Source organism: Eleutherodactylus coqui, chromosome 4, assembly GCF_035609145.1.
Source record: "Eleutherodactylus coqui strain aEleCoq1 chromosome 4, aEleCoq1.hap1, whole genome shotgun sequence".
Classification (NCBI taxonomy): domain Eukaryota; kingdom Metazoa; phylum Chordata; class Amphibia; order Anura; family Eleutherodactylidae; genus Eleutherodactylus; species Eleutherodactylus coqui.
This window is the reverse complement of record NC_089840.1, coordinates 237843434-237867001: the sequence shown is the minus strand read 5'-3', so window position 1 is coordinate 237867001 and position 23568 is coordinate 237843434. Positions and strand designations below refer to the sequence as shown.

At 46.0% G+C, this 23568-nt stretch overlaps 1 protein-coding gene across 1 annotated transcript in view; it reads right to left on the bottom strand.

Annotated features, from left to right (window-relative positions):
- Positions 1 to 1753: 1753 nt before the first annotated feature.
- SFXN3 (sideroflexin 3) overlaps positions 1754 to 23568 on the bottom strand; it is a 35626-nt gene continuing 13811 nt past the window's right edge. The window contains exons 5-11 of the mRNA XM_066600938.1: positions 21818 to 21893; positions 21393 to 21478; positions 18650 to 18777; positions 8132 to 8181; positions 7089 to 7138; positions 6166 to 6213; positions 1754 to 5595 (exon numbers count right to left, since the gene is read on the bottom strand). Coding sequence (XP_066457035.1) covers positions 5499 to 5595; positions 6166 to 6213; positions 7089 to 7138; positions 8132 to 8181; positions 18650 to 18777; positions 21393 to 21478; positions 21818 to 21893 — 535 coding nt within the window. The 3' untranslated portion in view covers positions 1754 to 5498. The remainder of the gene's footprint in view (positions 5596 to 6165; positions 6214 to 7088; positions 7139 to 8131; positions 8182 to 18649; positions 18778 to 21392; positions 21479 to 21817; positions 21894 to 23568) is intronic.

The window sequence follows — 23568 nt, the reverse complement described above, 5'->3', positions numbered from 1 at the left end:
ATCAGAACAGCACTTGTATGTTGTATATAATGCATTTCAGAGGTAGACCAAATAGCTTGAAGAGTAAAATAAAGGATTACATAGCAAATGGAGTTATGCCATTTATATGTATAGAATATCTTTATATGTAACCTTTTTTGCTGCCTTTTCACTATGTGTAGCAGTGCAGCCTCCAGTATTAATTGCATTGATCACCTGATCGTTGACGACAGATTGCTGCAATCAATATAAGAGAGCTGTTGCTCTCTGACTACAACCTGGGCTGTTTAGAGTAGAGGCAAGACCTTATTTTTCTCTTCAATGGATACTGATTAGAGATGAGCGAACGTACTCGGTTCGGGTGTTTTTGGACTCAAGCACCGCTTTTTCCGAGTAACTGACTACTCGGACGAAAAGATTCGGGGGGTCGCTGGGGGGCGGGGGGCGGCATGGTGGAGCGGGGGGTAGCAGTGGGGAACAGGGGGGAGCTCTCTCTCCCCCCCCTCCCCACTCCCCTCGGCAAACCCCCCGCCCCCCCCCCTGGCGCCCCCCGAATCTTTTCGTCCGAGTAGTCAGTTACTTGGAAAAAGCGGTGCTCGGGTCCAAAAACACCCGAACCGAGTACGCTCGCTCATCTCTATTACTGATATCATGTACTTATGTCAGCAGTATCTGTTGCTGCTGACTTTAGGGTCTCACTCACACGGGCAATGCGTTTTTACGCTGTCGAGAAAGCACATGTTTGGTAAAAAGCCAAATCATGGCTAAAATTTGCGTTTTCTCGTCCATTTACTCAGCCAGGTGCAGCATATATATGCCGCAGCCCGGAATTCCTTCAGCCAACAAGTCTTCTGAAATACTTCTAGTGGCTCAATAGAACGAGCGAACATGGTTTAGTAGCGCTAGCTGCTGCTAAGCTCCCTCCCCCTCCTTTGCCGGCAGCTCCTGTAGAAGCCTGTGGGAGCCGCCAGCTGAGTGAGGTATTCAGCCACCGATATCCTATCTTCACCGGCCGGACGTTTGAATGTGGCAAATAATCGGCCACCTGAATGAATGCATTGGAATCCAATGCTTCCGATGGTCGCGATTATTTCTCACCGCTAAGTAACCCGCGTAAAAACGCTCGTGTGAATAAGGCCTTCCTGTATTTTTCTTTGGTTTATATTCACCCTATGTGCTCTTCTTAGATTTGCCTCCCAGAGCTGTGAGTGTGTCAAGTGGGCGGTCTTCACTGCTCACTGTCAATGAGTTATATCAGACTTGATTGACGATGAGCATTGGGGACCGCCCACTTGTCATACTCTCAGCATCGGGTGCTGAATGTAAGATGGCTTTATACATATTTACGCGAGCCATTGCGCTGCATATTTGTACGATGGGCATTGCATTTTTCCATGCATGTGTGTATGTATGTTACTGTATTATGTGAACGCGTTCTATGCGTATTTTGTATTTACGGGGTACACATTCAAATCAATGAGCTGTTTTTATAATGCAGGACAAGAAAGGAACTTCCAGAGCAAGAGATGGTCTTTATAAATGTTTTCGATTCTGGCCAAGAGATGAGGATACTGAACAGAGGACCACTTCTACTAACTCATAACCTATTTAAACGTTTTTTTATAAACCCAATGGACTCCAAGAAATTAATGGAATACTTCACGATCCATTAGGATCCATAAGATATTCGGTATGTCAGAACCACCATGGCTCGGGTAGCCATGACACTGGTGGGAGGAGAACATGTAAAATAATCACTCTAGAAAACAAAATGTAATGGAAATAGTCAACATTTATTTCATATGTAATAACTTTCATTAAAGAAGTCACAAAGTATCACAACTTTTTGTAGGCTTTACTTCAAGGCAGCCGGCTAACCACAAGAGCTTACAACATCCATTTTTTGACATAGCAACCAGGCTTAGGACTACACAGCTAGTTAGGGTCCAGCTGAAATACAATCTCCTGGTGAAATCGTTCATCAGTAACTGGTCATGACAAGGCAGAACTAATTAAGAGAACTAATCGCACCCCCCATACACAAGAAGTTGATAACCTGCACTATGATATCATATGTTACATTGTGATGAACATAATAAATTATGGTACATATGTGTCAGCAAGCAGCCATAGAAGACTAATTCCAATTTGGCTGTTTTTAGAAATGGATGGCCATGGATGGGTCAAAATCCCTTGGAAACCCAAAACTGTTCCAATGGTTGCTCACAGAACCTTGAAAAGTTTAGAGATGCACCCAACTCCCAGGGCCAATTCTTTTGCATTGCTCCCCAGGAAAAAAAATGCAAATTAGCTCTTCTTCCAGGACGAACAAAAAAACTCTCTACTGCCACCTATTGGATGGTTGACATTTTAACAGGTCTTGAGACATCTCTCTTGCCCCCTCATCAGTGCAGATCGGGGTACTGGTTACCTGTGTGAAAAGCCTTTGACATGAGTCCAAGGGCTATATTATTTCTCCTTGTTGGAAGTACCAAGTTGGCATAGGGAGTCTTATACGCTATAGAATGCTCTATCGGAATAAGGTATGCAAATTAGCTCGCCTTCCAAAAAGAAGGAAAGATGTCTCTCTAGTGCCACCTATTGGAAGGTAGCTTCCGCATAAATCAATGTCTAACTTTAACAGGTCTTGCAACGTCACTAAAGATGTGCCGGTAACCACCCTCAGACCCACTTCATAAACCCCTCCCCCAGCCACCCAGTACCCTGGTCTGCATTGATGAGGGGCAAGAACCCCAAAACAGCTCTTTGCAGATGGGTGTGGAAAAGATTCTGGTTTGTTTAATCTTTCGCCTCCTTCCAATAAGTGTCACTAGAGAAACAGTTTTCCTCATTAAGGAGAGCTAATTTGCATACTTTTTTTTCAAGGATTGTTACATGGCCTATTAGGCTCTCTATGACATCTCCACAAATAGCACCCCTCCTCGACCTATTTCCATTACTAAAGATGTATGGTATAAAGCATTGGGAAATTACCAGCTCGATAATAACATTAATTATTGTGGAACTATTAGAAAGTGACCAAAAATGATAATTACAGCCAACCCCAGTGGACGATCAGGTAGATAAGACTCCTTCTCCATTATGGTGCTGGTGCCAGAGGAGCCTGCTGGTTTCTTCCACTCGATGCCCTTTCCCCACCATACTAATATTGTAGTATGTTTGGAAACGGGAGTCTTTCACAAGTTCTTCACAGGTTGGATCAACCAGGAATGGATCTTCTATCTGTACAGCAACTAAATGGTCTCTCCCTATGGTATGTATAGCCTTGGTTCAGATGGCCCAGTAATGAGGAAAACTAATCAGATGACGCTAATGGAGCAAATCACTTCAGGTTGGGTTTTGGTTGCAGTTTTTTTGGTAGTTGTTTTACAAATACCTTATAGATTCTTATGTGGAGACAGGAGGACTGTATTACTGCACATACTTGGCACGGGGGGGCTGGGGAAGGCTCATATTCCGGGTGGGGGGGGGGCTTGTATCAGTTAACATGAGCACAAGGGGCTCATATTAATAAGGGCGCAGGGGGACTGTATTTCTTAGGGGCACAGGGGGACTCTATTTCTTTATAGGGTTTGTCAGAGTAAAATTTAAAAAAATGCTCCATGTGTATAAAAAATTTTTAAAAATAGTATACGGCAGTCTCCCGGCTCCACCGCAGTTCTAGCACCACATGCTTAGATCTCCACTATGACGCTGATTGACAGGTTGCACTCCACCTATGTACAGGACATCACAGGCTGCTGCAATCAGTCATAGACCTCAGCGTTCAAGCACTAACTTCTACAATTGACTGCCGCAGCCTGTGACATCCCCTTTAAGGGGCAAAACACGACCACTATTACTTTGTGAGCATAGAAGGGTGTAAATACTTTTCTGGGTCACAAAGTGGACGTTATTACTAGTGGGGGCACAAAGGAGAATTTACTATGTGAGGCCTAAAGGGGTATTATTACAGTGTTGGGGCACAAAGCAGGCACTATTTCTTGTGGTGGTCACAGCAGTATTTAGTGGGACACAAAACGGGGGAATTTTAATGTGGGAGACACTGTGAGGGGCAGGATGGATTGAGTGTGCAGTGTTCAGTTGTAGCTTTAAGAAATCATGGTGGTCTGGGCTGGATGGAGAAGAAAGGAGAAAGTGGACAACACCCGTCAGAGAAGATGTCACAGGAGGGAACTGTACTGCAATCACTGTTCCTGTGTAGAATTGGTATCTGACTATTATATGGTGACTGCATTACGTAGAGGTCACTAGACGTAAGCCGCTGTAGCGAAGCCATCCACGTTATAAATTTATAAATGTTCTCTTATAGATATGCTGCCATATATACAGTATGTGTGCCATGCGAAGCATCAGCAGTGACGTCGGGGGGTGTTGTTTCAATAGGGGGGCCCCAAGCTCATCTTTTACACCCGGGCCCATAAACCTTTAGCTACGCCCCTGACTGTGTGTACAGTGATATAGGCAGAGAGTCTATGAAAGTAGATCTGTGCTTGTTCTGTACGGCTAAAGCATGGGACCTCATTCATCTATTCTGGTTAGCCCAAGTTCTGATAGACCTCCACCAATAAGAGGACGGAATAATATTCCCTCATATGACTCTCACATCTAATTGATGGCAGTAACTTACAGATGGGAATCTTGGAATAGCACCAGAGGAGAGACTTGTAGCCTTTTGTAAATCAATGGGGGTCCAACCTTCAATACCACGTAAGAAGATTACTTCCCCTTTTACATTGAGAATTCCCATACATGACTCAATAAAAGGCTTATTGCTTGCCTTGCCTGCCAAAGAACATAACGGTTCACAATAATGTAATCATGATATAGATGCACATAATATATAAAGCACATTCAGTTTATACAAAGCAATTCTGTTTTTGGATTTTTTTGGTGGTCGTTTTTTATTTTAAGTAACTTAAATTGTCTAAAATACGTAAAACTTACTAAAAACGGAGTGACAGAAATATAATCTGGTGTATTCAATGAACACCGTATGTTTTCAGTTCTCACCTCTCCAAGCCTAGTATAACCTCTTAAAGCACCCCTCCGGGCCTGGAGAAACAAAGATGGCCGAACCGCTTTTCTGACTACCTGATACTCACTGTGCATAGTATGTACTGGTAGTCTAAGACACTACATGTTGCTCTGACTGGCTACTGCTGCTCACATGGACAGCACTGGCCAATCAAAGTACATCTAGTGCCTTGAACTAATGATGCCTACTAATACACAGTATCCACCAGATAGTTCGGGAAGCTGGTGCAGCCATCTTTGTTTCTCCAGGCCTGGAGAGTCGCTTTAAACTATGCCACCAGCCATGCTACTAGTAACCGGAATGTATTAAACTCACCAGGAAAACACCAAACCATAAACCTCCCAAAACATTACACTGTCTGGTTATACCTGAGAAGACTGGGGATATACCCTCATGGAGAGATACAAGGTGTAGTAGCAGCTTGCAGAGTGTACTGTATATACACAATGTTCATATAGGTCTAGAGTCCTTTGTTGAAATATACAATCTCTGTACCGGGGCTCTTTGCAAGGATGCGATCACGGATCTCCGGCTCCAAACTGGATACTTTCATAGAGCTAAAGGGTTAATAACAAAGAAGTAAAGCTTTTCGAGGATCATAAGACTCAAACAATGAATTTGTGAGAGGAGAGATAGAGAGGGGAGGGGAGATAGAGGAGTAGAGAAGAGAGGAAAGAGATCAGTGGTCTCCAACTAGTGGTACCAGTGGTTTGGTTGCTTTTCCCACATTAAGGGCATTGCTCCACAGAATTACCTTTATCCTCCATCTGCAGTATTTGCTAACTCTGGTTGTTGCATGAAATGAATGGAGAGGAAGCGCACTGCCGCTCCATTTATGGGGGGCGCTTGGAACCACTGTTCTTCTGAACAGTGAGGGTTCCATCGGTCGGACCCCTATCAATCAGATACTTATCCTGTGGATAGGTAGTAAGTTAATTTTGTGGAATAACCCCTTAAAATATGTCTTCTCCAAATTTGAGTTAGCGTGGCCAACAGTCATCACGCAAAGATGAAGGTGGCTCACAAAGACCAAATAGATAGACAGACAGAGACATAGATACAGACAGACAATTTGCTAAGAAATTAAAAGGTTTGTCAAGAATTCTACTTCTTGGTTTATCACATACCTCCTTTGAGGGAAAAGCGCACAACACAGAGGAGTTGCAAACACCAGGCTAAAATAAGAGAACAAGAGGTTTACTTTTTATGGTACAGGTATTATAAAGTACAACTTTCTACAGGCCTGTGCCCCTTTAACATTAATTCTGCCAGACCCTTGAAAGGTCCAAACATGCCTAATAGACACTTCATCACTAATTAACATGCAGTGCTTCATTAAAGAGGCTTTGAATGGGCTTCTCTATGATCTTTAATAGGATATTTGAAAATTGATATTTTAACCCAGACAAAACCTTTAGAGCCTATGAAAACCTTTTTTGGGGGGAGAGGGGCAGTTTTTTCACTTGTCTTTCATTTGTCTTCTGCAGCTTCTACATATCACTGTATATAGACATTGCAGGTGGTCTCAGTAGCAGATCTGTCAGTGGGGCTCGGTGTTTCCCTCTGCTCTCACCTCTCCTGCATGTTCCTATCGCCTAGTTTATACTGACTGATCTCCTACTGAGACTTAGACTGCAGTTTCTATATACAACGATATGTAAAAGCCGCAGAAGATAAATGGTGCAAAATGTTTAATTACACCCTGCTGCAAAAATGATTGTTAGCCCAAAATACATACATTAAAGTGAAAAAATTCCACCCCCAACTCCTCAACTCCCCCCCCCCCCCCCCTCAAAAAAAAGGTGTCCATAGCTTTTAAGCACTATTGGGGTAAGTGAAAGGGGCTAAGGTACGCTGCCAGATGCAGTCTATGTTCTAGAATGGTGCTTTTTGAGGGGAAAAAAAAGGAATGCCTTCCCCTTTATTTTAATTTTGGAAAACCCTTTTAAAAGGTATTTTTGAAGCATTAAACAGAAACAGAAGATGTACAAAGACGACTCCTAAAACTTCCAATGCGTTTTGGGATTTTGCTACCAGTCAACAAACTTACCAAAATCCCACCAGACCAACTTGTAGGGGTGCATTCATCCAGGGGTTGCGCTATAGTAGGAATATAAGAAGTTCAATGGTAATTTAGGGCCAAGAGAAAACAATTTCTATATAGAATGATTTAAAGGTCTCCCAACATAGAGAATAGTGTGCCTTAGGCCTGCTTCACATGGCCGTATGTGTTTTTACACTTGGCTGATTGCGGCTACAAATCACATGAATGAAGAAAAGCCACTATGTAGCCCTGATCTTAATAAGTGTTTTCTTGTCCACGGATGGCTGCGGCGTTCCGCGGAAAAAATATACCGCCGCGCGGAAATCTCTCATTCAGCAGAAATCCTAGGAATTACTTCTAATGATTAAATAGAGCCAGCTTCCATCTTTTCCCAGCTCTGGACGCAACCTTTTTTTTCAGCTCTTATAGAAGTCTATGGGAGCCTGCAGCGTATCTCGGCAAAATCAGACTACATTTTCCATCGCCAATGTTCTATCTTTGATGGTGTTATTTTACGTGGCCGAAAATCGCTCATGTGAATGAATACATTCGAATCCAATGCTTCACATAGCCACGATTTTTGCGCGCAGTTACAATATGCCCATGTGAATAAGGCCTTCTATTGTATATCCCAACCGTCTTCTTGCAGACCAACCATAGTTCAGCACTTCAACCACAATAAAGATATATGAGAAATGAAAGGGTTATGCCTGGCTTTTATTATTGATGATCTCTCTTCAGGATAGGTCATCAATAGCTGATTAGCACCGATCAGTTGATCCTCCGGCACACCGTTCGTGCAGTGGGGCAAGACGTCTACATTGGTGGTCAGAACTGGCAGAGTTATAGATGGCTTCATTCCCATTAAAATCAATGGGAGGGATGCCCCCTATCACACTACCAGCTCCTCACTGTGGTCAGAGCGGGACACATAAAAGGAGATATTGCTCCCACTGATCAACACTTGATGGACTATCCTGAGGATTGGTCATCAATAGTAAATGCTTGGAATATCCCTTTAATCAGCACAGCGTTTTGAAATACTGTACCTTAAGGAATGCTCTCTTCTCCAATATGTTCATTATAACTGGAGGGATTGCTGGAGGGAAAAAGGAATTAACACTGATTATTTTCATATATACAAATATACAACTCCCAGCATCCTACAATATTATGAGAACATTAACCCTTTGCAATCCAATTTTAGATTCAGGGTTTCCTAGGGGGCTCTCTCTTTCTGCCATTATACAATGGCACCATCTGCTGGCTAGAGCCAGTACTGCAGTTTGTGACATGCTGGAGAGGCCCCCAACAATAGAGCGGCCAGTAATATACAGTAAGAATACCCTGCCGGACATCTTCCGACATCGCAGCTGTACAGCCTTCAATCAGAATGTCTTCAGACGTCAGACAGTGGATTGGAAAGGGTTAAAGTTCTATAAAAGGTGGGAAGAAATAAAGATAACGACTCCAAGCAAAAGTGATGCCCCATGTTTATGTCTAGTGCAGGGACTGAGGGGAGAGGGACACTGTGATGAAAGAGGACTAAATAGTGAATCTCTATCTCATTCATGGTCCCCTAAAGTCCTGCAATAAATCTAACAAGCCCTGATTGTTTCTTTAACCCCTTAAGGACCAGACACTTTTTAGTGATTTTACCCATGTGGTGGTTTTACTGCCCCATTTTGTTTCGGACGTTTTGATATATGATATGTATGGTTTTGGATTACAGGGCGCTTATAGCGACGTTATAGGTTGGCGTCGGTTTTGGGTTATTTTCTTTCTTAAGTATGTATTGTTGTTTTCTTCTGGAATTTTGACCCCCCCCCCCGGGCTCCCGGAGTGGAAGTTACACTTCCGCTTTCACTTTCTAGCACACAGCGCTCATTGAGCTCTGTGTACTCGGGAAAGGAAAAGGCAGAGAGGGTTACTAACCCCTCCTGCCTTCTCCTCCGATTGATTGCAGAGCCAGGAGGCTTAAAGCGCTGCCGTAATTTTACATATTGCTAGGCTTTAAGGACCAGGCGTAGACATGGATGTGATTGGTTTGCACATAAAAGGAATTCTGCAACAGAAAACAAACTTTTTGTCTAGGCACTGATAGCGGAGTGAAAGTTTTATGGTCCCTGAATTACTGTTGGGGGGGTCGTCAGACCAGGAATGCTACAAGAGGTACACAAACATTTTTAACTAGACACTGATAAGGGATTATAAATTTATGGTCGCTGAATTACTGTTGATGGGGGTTTTCACCAGGCCAGCAGTCTTATCTGTGCAATAAATGTCTCACACTTCCCATTTACACATAAATCCTGGGGAATAATTTAACCCACTATTCAGGTGGCAAAGGTTGTTATCAATTTATATTCCCAAATTCTCCTATGGTTTTGTGACTTGAAACCACCTTTCAATATCAAAACTCTCATATCTCCTATGTCATGTCCATGGTTAGAAAAGTGCTCGGCCACAGGTAATTCTGTCTTTCTCTGATTGTGTGGCGATGAGATCTCATCCTTGGTTTCAGCCTTTGCCCTGTTTCTCCAACATAAAGACCCCCAACCATGGACATTTACTGCATTTGATCAAGCACACAACATCGGACGTGGAACATGTGAATGTCCCCGGGATCTTATAGTCCTGCTGTGTGTTGGGGATCCGTATCCTGTCTGCAGTCATCCTGGCCACTATGGATGTGGAATGCTTGTATTCCAACATCCCACACGAGGATGGACTGACCGCCTGCCAGGCACACCTTGAGGCCAATGGGGTTGCCTCTGATGCAGTGCTACAACTCACAAGATTCATCCTCACACACAATTATTTTTCTTTTGGCAAAGAGATATTCCTGCAACTCACCGGGACTGCCATGGGCAGTAAAATGGCACCGCAGTATGCCAACCTTTTTATGGTAAAATTGGAGAGTAACATTCTGGCCTCCTGCTCCAGAAAACCATTGGCCTACTTCGGCTACATTGATGACGTCATAATCACCTGGACCAACACTGAAGAAGAATTAATAAAATTCTATGAGAGATTCAATGCGTTTCAACCCACCATAAACCTGACATTAAGCTACTCGTATACAGAAATCAACTTTTAGGACACCACCATAAAAATTTCAAACAACTCAATACAGACATTCCTATACCGAAAACCGATTGATCGGCCTACATACCTCAGATGGGACAGTTTCCATCCTAAACACATCAAAAAGTCCATCGTCTACAGCTAGGCCATCAGATACAACTGGATCTGCTCCAACCCAACAGACAGAGTGGAACATTTATACCATCTTAAAAGGACGTTTATAAATCAGGGCTACCATCCCACCTCAATTGATGACCAAATCATCAGAGCCACCAGGATACCCAGAAATCAACAGCTCCAATTCAAGGAGAGAGAAAGAAACAATCGTGTGCCTCTAGTAGTGACCTACAATCCGCAACTAGAGGTACTAAGGAAAACTGCAAAGAAAGTCCACCATACCCTGCACAAGGATGACCACATTCCCAGACCCTCCCCTTCTGTGTTACAGGCAACCTCCTAACTTAAGGAACCTTGTAATCAGGAGTGCATTGCCCTCTGACACACAAAAAGAAACCTATCCCTGCAATGGAAGGAGCTGTAAGACCTGCTGACATGTACTGATCACAGACAGGATACGGATCCCCAACACACAGCAGGATTATAAGATCTTAGGGACATTCACATGTTCCACGTCCAATGTTGTGTACCTGATCCTGTGCAATGAATGTCCTGTTGGGGGTCTTTATGTCGGAGAAACAGGACAAAAACTGAGAGCCAGGATGAGATCTCATCGCCACATGATTAATCACAGAAAGAGAGAATTACCTGTGGCCGAGCACTTTTCTAACCATGAACATAACATAGGAGATATGAGAGTTTTGATATTGAAGGATGGTTTCAAGTCACAAAACCACAGAAGAATTTGGGAATATAAATTGATAACAACCTTTGACACGCTGAATGCTGGGTTAAATTATTCCCCAGGATTTATCCGTGAATGGGAGGTGTGAGACATTTATTGCACAGATAAGACTGCTGGCCTGGTGAAAACCCTCATCAACAGTAATTCAGGGATCATAAACTTATAATCCCTTATCAGTGTCTAGTAGAGATGAGCGAGCACCAAAATGCTCGGGTGCTCGTTACTCGGGACGAACTTTTCGCGATGCTCGAGGGTTCGTTTCGAGTAACGAACCCCATTGAAGTCAATGGGCGACCCGAGCATTTTTGTATTTCGCCGATGCTCGCTAAGGTTTCCTTGTGTGAAAATCGGGGCAATTCAAGAAAGTGATGGGAACGACACAGCAACGGATAGGGCAGGCGAGGGGCTACATGTTGGGCTGCATCTCAAGTTTACAGGTCCCACTATTAAGCCACAATAGCGGCAAGAGTGGGGCCCCCCCCTCCCAAAAACTTTTACTTCTGAAAAGCCCTCATTAGCATGGCATACCTTAGCTAAGCACCACACTACCTCCAACAAAGCACAATCACTGCCTGCATGACACTCCACTGCCACTTCTCCTGGCTTACATGCTGCCCAACCGCCCCCCCTCCCCCCCAGAGCGCACACCAAACTGTCCCTGCGCAGCCTTCAGCTGCCCTCATGCCACACCACCCTCATGCCTATTTAGAAGTGCGTCTGCCATGACGAGAAACCGCAGGCACACACTGCAGAGGTTGGCATGGCTAGGCAGCGGCCCTCTTTAAAAGGGGCGGGGCGATAGCCCACAATGCTGTACAGAAGCAATGAGAAATAGAATCCTGTGCCACTGCCATCAGGAGCTGCACACGTGGGCATAGCAATGGGGAACCTATGTGCCACACACTATTCATTCTGTCAAGGTGTCTCTGCATGCCCCAGTCAGACCGGGCTTTTTAATTCATAGACACAGGCAGGTACAACTCCCTATTGTGAAGTCCCTGTCGACCGACAGCATGGGTGGCTCCCTGGAACCCACCGGCGGTACACAAAAATATCCCATTGCATTGCCCAACACAGCTGAGGTAGTAATGTCGTGCTTAATGCAGGTGGGCTTCGGCCCACACTGCATGCCCCAGTCAGACTGGGGTTCTTTACAAGTGGACACATGTAGGTTAAACTCCGTGTGCACCTACAGCATGGGTGGCTCCCTGGAACCCACCGGCGATACACAAAAATATCCCATTGCATTGCCCAACACAGCTGAGGTAGTAATGTCGTGCTTAATGCAGGTGGGCGTCGGCCCACACTGCATGCCCCAGTCAGACTGGGGTTCTTTACAAGTGGAAACAGATGCATTTATAATTCCCTGTGGACCCACAGCATGGGTGGGTGCCAGGAAGCCACCGGCGGTACATAGAAATATCCCATTGCATTGCCCAACAGAGCTGAGGTAGTAATGTCGTGCTTAATGCAGGTGGGCTTCGGCCCACACTGCATGCCCCAGTCTGACTGGGGTTGTTTACAAGTGGAAACAGATGCATTTATAATTCCCTGTGGACCCACAGCATGGGTGGGTGCCAGGAAGCCACCGGCGGTACATAGAAATATCCCATTGCATTGCCCAACACAGCTGAGGTAGTAATGTCGTGCTTAATGCAGGTGGGCTTCGGCCCACACTGCATGCCCCAGTCAGACTGGGGTTCTTTACAAGTGGACACATGTAGGTTAAACTCCGTGTGCACCTACAGCATGGGTGGCTCCCTGGAACCCACCGGCGGTACATAAAAATATCCCATTGCATTGCCCAACACAGCGGATGTAACGTCAGCTGTAATGCAGGTGGGCTAAAAATTCATTTGATTACACTGTAGGCGAGGGCCCACAAAAATTGCTGTATCAACAGTACTAATGTACATCCAAAAAATTGGCCATGGCCAACCAAGAGGGCAGGTGAAACCCATTAATCGCTTTGGTTAATGTGGCTTAAGTGGTAACTAGGCCTGGAGGCAGCCCAGTTTAACTAAAAATTGGTTCAAGTTAAAGTTTCAACGCTTTTAAGAGCATTGAAACATATAAAAATTGTTTAGAAAAATTATATGAGTGAGCCTTGTGGCCCTAAGAAAAATTGCCCGTTCGGCGTGATTATGTGAGGTTTCAGGAGGAGGAGCAGGAGGAGGAGGAATATTATACACAGATTGATGAAGCAGAAATGTCCCCGTTTTGGATGGTGAGGGAGAACGATGCTTCCATCCGCGGGTGCAGCCTACGTATTGCTTACGTATCGCTGCTGTCCGCTGGTGGAGAAGAGAAGTCTGGGGAAATCCAGGCTTTGTTCATCTTGATGAGTGTTAGCCTGTCGGCACTGTCGGTTGACAGGTGGGTACGCTTATCCATGATGATTCCCCCAGCCACACTAAACACACTCTCTGACAAGACGCTAGCCGCAGGACAAGCAAGCACCTCCAGGGCATACAGCGCGAGTTCAGGCCACGTGTCCAGCTTCGACACCCAGTAGTTGTAGGGGGCAGAGGCGTCACGGAGGACGGTCGTGCGATCGGCTACGTACTCCCTCACCATCCTTTTACAGTGCTCCCGCCGACTCAGCCTTGACTGGGGAGCAGTGACACAGTCTTGCTGGGGAGCCATAAAGCTGGCAAAGGCCTTGGAGAATCTTCCCCTGCCTGCGCTGTACATGCTGCCTGATCTCTGCGCCTCCCCTGCTACCTGGCCCTCGGAACTGCGCCTTCTGCCACTAGCGCTGTCGGATGGGAAGTTTACCATCAGTTTGTCCACAAGCGCCCTGTGGTATAGCATCATTCTCGAACCCCTTTCCTCTTCGGGAATGAGAGTGCAAAGGCTCTCCTTATAGCGTGGGTCGAGCAGTGTGTACACCCAGTAATCCGTAGTGGCCAGAATGCGTGTAACGCGAGGGTCACGAGAAAGGCATCCTAACATGAAGTCAGCCATGTGTGCCAGGGTACCTGTACGCAACACATGGCTGTCTTCACTAGGAAGATCACTTTCAGGATCCTACTCCTCCTCCTCTTCCTCCTCCTCAGGCCATACACGCTGAAAGGATGACAGGCAAGCAGCATGGGTACCGTCAGCAGTGGGCCAAGCTGTCTCTTCCCCCTCCTCCTCCTCCTCCTCCTGAACGCGCTGAGATATAGACAGGAGGGTGCTCTGACTATCCAGCGACATACTGTCTTCCCCCGGCTCTGTTTCCGAGCGCAAAGCGTCTGCCTTTATGCTTTGCAGGGAACTTCTCAAGATGCATAGCAGAGGAATGGTGACGCTAATGATTGCAGCATCGCCGCTCACCACCTGGGTAGACTCCTCAAATTTTCCAAGGACCTGGCAGATGGCTGCCAACCAGGGCCACTCTTCTGTAAATAATTGAGGAGGCTGACTCCCACTGCGCCGCGCAAGTTGGAGTTGGTATTCCACTATAGCTCTACGCTGCTCATAGAGTCTGGCCAACATGTGGAGCGTAGAGTTCCACTGTGTGGGCACGTCGCACAGCAGTCGGTGCACTGGCAGATTAAACCGATGTTGCAGGGTCCGCAGGGTGGCAGCGTGCATGTGGGATTTGCGGAAATGTGCGCAGAGCTGGCGCACCTTTCCGAGCAGGTATGACAAGTGGGGGTAGCTTTTCAGAAAGCGCTGAACCACCAAATTAAAGACATGGGCCAGGCATGGCACGTGCGTGAGGCTGCCGAGCTGCAGAGCCGCCACCAGCTTACGGCCGTTGTCACACACGACCATGCCCGGTTGGAGGCTCAGCGGCGCAAGCCAGTGGTCGGTCTGCTCTGTCAGACCCTGCAGCAGTTCGTGGGCCGTGTGCCTCTTCTCTCCTAAGCTGAGTAGTTTCAGCACGGCCTGCTAACGCTTGCCCACCGCTGTGCTGCCACGCCGCGTGACACCGACTGCTGGCGACGTGCTGCTGACACATCTTGATTGCGAGACAGAGGTTGCGTTGGAGGAGGAGGAGGAGGAAGGTGCTTTAGTGGAGGAAGCATACACCGCCGCAGATACCACCACCGAGCTGTGGCCCGCAATTCTGGGGGTGGGTAGGACGTGAGCGGTCCCAGGCTCTGACTCTGTCCCAGCCTCCACTAAATTCACCCAATGTGCCGTCAGGGAGATATAGTGGCACTGCCCGCCTGTGCTTGTCCACGTGTCCGTTGTTAAGTGGACCTTGGCAGTAACCGCGTTGGTGAGGGCGCGTACAATGTTGCGGGAGACGTGGTCGTGCAGGCCTGGGACGGCACATCGGGAAAAGTAGTGGCGACTGGGAACCGAGTAGCGCGGGGCAGCCGCCGCCATCATGCTTTTGAAAGCCTCCGTTTCCACAAGCCTATACGGCAGCATCTCTAGGCTGATCAATTTTACAATGTGCACGGTTAACGCTTGAGCGTGCGGGTGCGTGGCGTCGTACTTGCGCTTGCGCTCAAACTGTGGCACTAGCGACGTCTGGACGCTACGCTGAGAGACATTGCTGGATGGGGCCGAGGACAGCGGAGGTGATGGTGTGGGTGCAGGCCAGGAGACGGTAGTGCCTGTGTTCTCAGAGGGGGGTTGGATCTCAGTGGCAGGTTGGGGCACAGGGGGAGAGGCAGTGGTGCAAACCGGAGGCGGTGAACGGGCATCGTCCCACCTTGTGGGGTGCTTGGCCATCATATGCCTGCGCATGCTGTTGGTGGTGCCTCCCCAGCTGATCTTGGCGCGACAAAGGTTGCACACCACAGTTCGTCGGTCGTCAGGCGTCTCTGTGAAAAACTGCCACACCGTAGAGCACCTTGACCTGTGCAGGGTGGCATGGCGCTAGGGGGCGCTTTGGGAAACAGTTGGTGGATTATTCGGTCTGGCCCTGCCTCTACCCCTGGACACCGCACTGGCTCGGCCTGTGCCCACACCCTCACTTGGCCCTCCGCGTCCTCGGCCGCGTCCACATCCTCTAGGCCTACCCCTACCCCTCAGCATGCTGTATTAGCAGTGATTTGATTTCACAGGCAGGAAAGAAATTGGCGCAAGGCTGCACTCAACCGTAGCTGGTTGCGTCTGATTTTTTTACGTTCTCCACGCAGCACACACGTACCCAGAGCCCTTAGGACTGACAGAGGCAGGGCAAATATACTTTCTTCCCTTTTGTTAAAAAAGAAAAGGCCCACTGCGTCTATTCAATGACTAATAACTGTGTTGCAGCCCTGCAAAAGTGTCACAGAACTTTACTGTTGCAGAGTTATTAACTGTGGCAGAGCAGGTATTTCCCAGGCAGGAAAGAAATTGGCGCAAGGCTGCACTCAACCGTAGCTGGTTGCGTCTGATTTTTTTACGTTCTCCACGCAGCACACACGTACCCAGAGCCCTTAGGACTGACAGAGGCAGGGCAAATATACTTTCTTCCCTTTTGTTTAAAAGGATAGGCCCACTGCGTCTATTCAATGACTAATAACTGTGTTGTGGCCCTGCCTACACAATTCTGTGCCTATAGTATCAATGGAGGGTGCAATGCTCTGCACCGCCGATTTTGAGAAAAAAAAAAAAAAAGCAACACAGCTAACAGCAGCCTGCACAGTACTCCACACAGTTAAATGTGGCCCTAGAAAGGACCGTTGAGGTTCTTGAAGGCTACACTCACTCCTAACACTCTCCCTGCCTAAGCACCACTTCTGTCCCTAATACCGGGTGCAATGCTCTGCACTGCCGATTTTGAGAAGAAAAAAAAATTAGCAACACAGCTAACAGCAGCCTGCACACACGTAGATGTGGCCCTAAGAAGGACCGTTGGGGTTCTTGAAGCCTACACTCACTACAAACACTCTCCCTACAGCAACTCCAATAGAACAGCACTTTCCCTCACTAACTCACAAGACATCTGTGGCGAGCCGCGGGAGGGGCTCGCCACAGCCACTCACAGCAGGGGGGTGGTATAGGGCTTGAACGTCACAGGGGGAAGTTGTAATGCCTTCCCTGTCTTTCAATTGGCCAGAAAAGCGCGCTAACGTCTTAGAGAGGAAACTGAAAGTAACCGGAACACCGCGTGGTACTCGTTACGAGTAACGAGCATCCCGAACACCGTAATATTCGCACGAATATCAAGCTCGGACGAGTACGTTCGCTCATCTCTAGTGTCTAGTTAAAAATGTTTGTGTACTTCTTATAGCATTCCTGGCCTGACGACCCCCCAACAGTAATTTAGGGACCATAAAACTTTCACTCCGCTATCAGTGCCTAGACTAAAAAAGTTTGTTTTCTGTTGCAGAATTCCTTTTAAGTGAGAACCAATCACATCCATATCTGTGCCATGTCATAAGTATGTATGTTATAAGTGTGTATAAGTATTCATGCCTCTTCAGATCTATTCCATTTTTAGCTTGAAGAAAAACCAGAGAGGTCCGCAACCTCGCTATTACATCATGTATTTTTGTTCGCCATTAAAAGGTATCATATCTACAAGATTACTTGGTTTCTCTTGCTGGGAACAATCACATTTTGCTCTACTGGCTAACACCGTACCAAACCTTTGTTTTCATTATATTTTACCGTGTGCTATGCGCAATCGTCCTATAGTTGCATGCGTAATAAACGCTGCACATACGCAATTACATAACAAAATATTTTAATTGCCTGGGTACAGGGGTTGGCTGGCAAATTTTAGTCTTGGGTGTAAGTACATAGCACTGGTGCATAGCTAGAATAGTACACTGTATTACTTATATAGTGCATTCTACTAAGCCTATGACAGCAGCCTATTAAACTCTGTGGGAGGTGGGGTCTAATAGGCTGAGTTACATGACAGATATGAGGTCCTTTGTCAGGCGTCCAGCTGCTGTGGAAGCCAATTGGTATCTTGCGATCGGACTGCAAGGTGCTGATGGATGACAGAAAAATCCCCCTCCCCCTGTCATCTGCTTCCATGCTGCAGTTGCTATTGATTGTGTCATGTAAGGGGTTAAACTGCCAGGATCTGAGGTTTCTCATTTCCTGACTGTTAGAGCAGGAGCCTGGCTGTCAGCAGTCAGTGAAGTCACCGCCTTAAAAAGTTGGCCGTTTAAAGCCCATTAGGGAGGTCAGTAAACAGGCGTACTGGCGGTCACAAAGGGGTCAAAGAGGTTTTGCAGTTCTTTGACATTAAAGGGAACCTGTCACTTCCCAACAGCACCATAAACTAAGGGGACGGGAAGCCGGGAGATGTCATTTGTGCATTCACACTCCCTTCTGATTCCACTTGGTAATCCACCTATAAATATATTTTTTACGTTTTTGTGTTTTTGAAATTTACCCCTAATTAACAAGGAAAGTCAAAGTGTAAAGGGATTTGCGTGTGAAGTATGCCAGCGGGGTGTTTGGTATTATATGACCTTTTACAATCCATTTTGTACACATCTTTGCATAGTAATTTCTATTAAATGTAAAGGTCCCACTCTTTACAGCTAAATATCAATTACCCCATGAAATGCCAAACACTCTTGTTAGTGAGCTCAAACAGAAGCAGAAAATCTGCAAAACTCCTCAAATATCTTAGAAATTACAAGCAGCAATGAAGACCTCAGAGGAGTAACAGGAAAAGGTACTGCGCTTTTATGGTCAGAAAGGTTAATCTTACAATACACACCCATAGCAGGTGCCGCCATGCCAATCCGGGATACCACCACCTGGGCAATGGCTTGCTTGGCAGCTTTTGTAGATTCGCCCAGTCGGTTTCCATTCTCATCTGTAATGGGGATTCCCAACTTCAGTTCTCTGTATAATACAGGAAGTATAGTGAGATAGATGAGAAATTCTAAATAGGAACATTGAGGAAGAATGATGATCACCTGGTTATGCAATGTACAATGTGCTTTCCAAATGATACCCTGCTATAATCCAAACCTGGAGTAAACTTAAAGGGGCTGTATCAGAATCAACTTTTGTCATGGGGCCCCATGGTTACTTTCCCCATTGACCGAGCAGGAAGACCTGGCCCCAAATCGCTGTAGACACTGCAGGAAAGTTAGCTGATGGACAATTAGACAAGACACCAACAGGGCATAGGATATCAGATTACTGTGTATCACCAATTGAAGTCCAGTTTTGATGACCTACACACTCCTACAGATGGTCAGTGTTATTGGCCAACAAGCCCAAGAACACTTACTATGACTATAAAAACCCAACCTGGTCAACTCATTTTCACCAGATACCTGTTAAGGATTAGCTTCAATGTTGAACCATTTGTTATGGAAGATGTTTAATTTGACACCATAGAATAGCTGCTAATATAACCCACTTAGCCAATACAAAGGGACCCATATAAGGAAATGTTATAAATCTTAATTCATGTTCTCACAGGAAAAATACGTTTTTTAGATTATGCGGAATTTTAACTACAAGTGAAACAAGTTGAGTGGCAGTGTGCATGCCCAACCCAGCTCCATTCATGTGTGGACCTTCGGGACCCCATTCTTGAGATTGGTAGGGATCCCAGTGGTCGGACTCCCAGCAGTCATAAAGTTATTCCCTATCCTGTGGATTGGAGATGACTTTATAACTTGAAACAACCCCTTTAAGGCCTCCCTCACACAGACGTTTTTGTACAGCGTTTAGCGCTGCGCTGTACAACGCTCCCATTCATTTCAATGGGGCTGCTCAAACAAGCGTCAAAACGCTGCACCTTGACAGCGATGTATGTTCTATCTTTGGCTCTTTTCAGCCCTGCATCGTCCATTGAAATGAATGGGCAGATGTTTCAGTGCTAGAGATGAGCAAGCATACTAGTTAAAGACAGATACTCGAGCGAGTATCGTTCTTTTCGAGTACCTGCCTGCTCGCCCGCAAAGATTCGAGTACCGGCGGGGTGAGCGCTGTGTTGCGGGAGGGAGCAGGAGGGGGGGGGGAGAGATCTCCCCCCCCCCCCACACTTTCCCCCGCCGGCACCCGAATCTTTGCGAGCGAGCAGACAGGTACTCAAAAAGGATGATACTCACTCGAGTATCTGTCCTTAATGAGTACGCTCGCTCATCTCTATTCAGAGCTGCTGAAAACATGGCACAACTTTGTACCACGTTTTTGGCAGCACTAAATGCCAGTGCTAGCTGCAAGACCTAAATTTAAAAAAAAGGAATACGCACCTAGCAGGCACTGTTCTCCGGAGCTCCGGGCAGGCTGCCGGGCACTTGTCAAGCTGACAAAGCATCTATTGCTAGTGACGGGGATTGAAATCCCAACGTCTCAGCGAGAGATTGTTCTGATTGGAGCAGGAGTGCCAGCTCCGCCAATCAGAGCCGGCGCTCGATGCACTAATCACAGCCATTCAATGAATGGCTGTGATTGGTGCATCCAGCACTGGCTTTGATTGGCTGAGCCTGCTGACACTCAGCGGGCTCAGCAAATCAGAGCAATCTGTTGCTGGAGGCGGGGTCTTCAAACCCAGTAACTAGCAAAAGATGATCTGTCAGCACTGACAAGTGCCGGTGTGATAGACATGATGATTAGTTAGTATAAAATGTCTATTGATTTGTATAAACCAAATGTATTATGCTGTTGTAATGACTTCAACCTAATGTGGAACTCTGCTGCATAAGGAAAGAGTTAAATCACAGTGTTATATATATATATATATATATATATATATATATATATTATTGCTTGTGCCCATCTTGGATGAATCCCCAGCCCTGCCCCCACACAGAAAGTTACTAAATAACACAGAGACCTCTCAAAACAATGGGTTGCCACATACACAGAAACTGCTTAAGGTTGCCTGCATAGAGGACAGAGTCCATGCCACATCAGCACTTGGAGAGGGTGGGCAGAGAGGTGGGAGATTCTATATAACCCAGCGAATAAGAATATATATATGTTACTGATGTAATCTGTTAAACGCCCATAAAGGGCAGGTGTTATCCTTTTCAATAAAAGGCCCTGTCTGGCTGTTTCTGGGCAGAGAGCCATTTTGGATATGAGATTGATCAGCTTGTGTCTAATCTGCTCGACGATGTGTGCACACGGTACAATTCGGAAGCTACAAAATACCCTGAAGCCTGCTGGAGAAACCATAATCCAGAACACCGGGAGCTCCGGAGAACAGCCAGTATCCTTGGCTGCTTTTATAGTTGGACTGAAAACACAGCCAAAACGTTGTTAAAAATGCATGCCAGTGCTGCTGAAAAACCGTAAACGCAGCGTTGAAATACGCTGCATTTCTGCAAACGCCTGTGTGAGGGAGGCCAGATGGTGCAGCAAGGTCAAACCCTTCGACTCTCCAACTTCTGCCAAGCCCAGTAGGAACAGCTCCTGGTTTGTTACAACCTGTCATACAGTAATCATTACCATGTCCATGATGTTGGGAAACACTGGCTGTAAAGAAACCTCCTTACCGTTGTCTCATAAGGGGGATGTTAATGCAGTTGGCTGCAGCTACAGCAGCAAAGGGCACAAAGCGGCCGATTAATGATGGAAGGTGCTGAAATACACAGACAGACAACCGGAGAGAACTGTTAGTACATACAAAGTGACAAGATTGGGACATATGGTCCTTGGGATTATCGGAGCCCAGGTGCCTACTTCTACTGCACAAGACTCCATTCCTTTCATACTGTGTACCCCTTGATCTGTCCAAAATAGCCTTATTATGTTCATCATTAAATAAAAGCATCACATCACAAGTGCCTTGACTTTTTTGGCTTATTGATACTAGTATTACCCAATTCTTCATATAGTATAGAAAACGTAATGGTTTCCTATTTCTGCTAGTCCAAAGCCTGATCTCCCCCTATCATGTGAGTCAGTACATCATATTTACCTTCGTTAGTGACTTGAGTCCGAGAGCGGTGACCACAGCACCAGTAGTTGCACTTATGTAGGCCGTTCCCAGCTGGCTGCAACATTGGAATTGGAGATGAACATGTTAGAAATTAGAGATGAGCAAGCAAACTCGTTAAGGACAAATACTCGAGCGAGTAGCGTCCTTTTGAGTATCTGCCTGCTCGTCCGCAAAGATTCGGGTGTGAGCAGTGGGTTGCGGGAGTGAGCAGGGGGGAGAGAGATCTCCTCCCGTTCCCCACCGCTTTTCTCTGCCCCCCGCCGGCACCCGAAGCTTTGCAGATGAGCAGGCAGATACTCGAAAAGGACGATACTCGCTCGAGTATTTGTTCCTAACGAGTATGCTCGCTCATCTTTATTAGAAATACATTGAGAAAATACATTTGTTGAAAATTCAAAAATGGTTCTGAAACCATGATAACAATGTAATGCTTGCTGAAACAAAGTTATGATATGACATCATGGTAGTTTCTTCTTAGTGAATTAACTGGGAAACTATTGTATAATCTAAAGGGGTCATCCGGCTTTTCAAAAAAATTAAAAATCCCTGCAAATGTGACAAAACCTAGAAAGAGCGAGTTCTCACCTGTTCTCCACCTAATGATCCAATGCTGGATCTCTGGCGGTCTTTGTTTACATGGGGTAGCAAATGACCATTGCAGTCAAACAGCGGTCACATACCCAAACTAATGGCATCAGTGCTCAGCGATGGCAGCCATGGCAGAAGTGTGGGCACATGACCTTTACAGACAGTGAGTGTCTGCAGCGGGCAGAAGCAATATGAAATGTCACTTGGGGACCACTGGAGCATCATCACTGAGTCACTGGGGCAAAAAACAGGCTAGCACTCCTATGTTTTATCACATTTTCAGGAGTTTTTAATTTTTTTATAAACTACATAACCACTTTAAAGTGTCTATACACCCTAAGTCGAAGACAGATGGAAGGGAGAAGAACTGCAAGGTCAGACTCTTCACTACGTCCGAACCATGTGGTCACACAGAGTGCTGGCCACCAGCTTGTAGATGAACACCAGGCAGATGTAGGCTGCGGACAATTACCCCTCTTAGGTCCACTTGGCCAGATGATGATCTTCCCCCAGCTCAGTCTCCTCCCTTATGTTCTAAGGCACCGTAGGCGCCCCTGCAACACAATTCTAAGTTGCTAAGTTCTGCAACTGTTTTTGTGTTGTGAGCTTGATTCTGGTATTTTATCTATGTCCTGAAGTAGGTTTGTATTGTATTTATAGACTGAGCTTAGTTCTGGTGCTGTATTTATGTTGTGATCTTGGTTCTGGTATTGTATCTATGTATTGAGGTTGGTTTGTGCTGTATTTATGAACTGAGCTTGGTTCTGGTACAGTATTTATTCACTGAGCTGAGGCCGGAACTGATCAGACTACACAGGAGGTATATGTAGTATATAATTATACATACTCACAAGTTATGCATAGAAGCTATAGATACAAAAGGGTAGTCAGGTTGAGCCAGAACTATTGCACGCATGTCAAAATTCTAGACACTATTTGCACCTGAATTGTTTCAGATACTTTTTGCATCTTACTAAACACTTTTTGTAAAGCGTCTATAGAAGGGGGCGTGGCTTAATGGATTGGTAAACTTCTCCAAATGTATTAATGATGCATGCCACATTTTTTGGCACAAAAACTGGTAGAAGTGCCTTGACGAATTCTTCCCCACACAGTTTATACATCATTTTCAAGGGAAATGA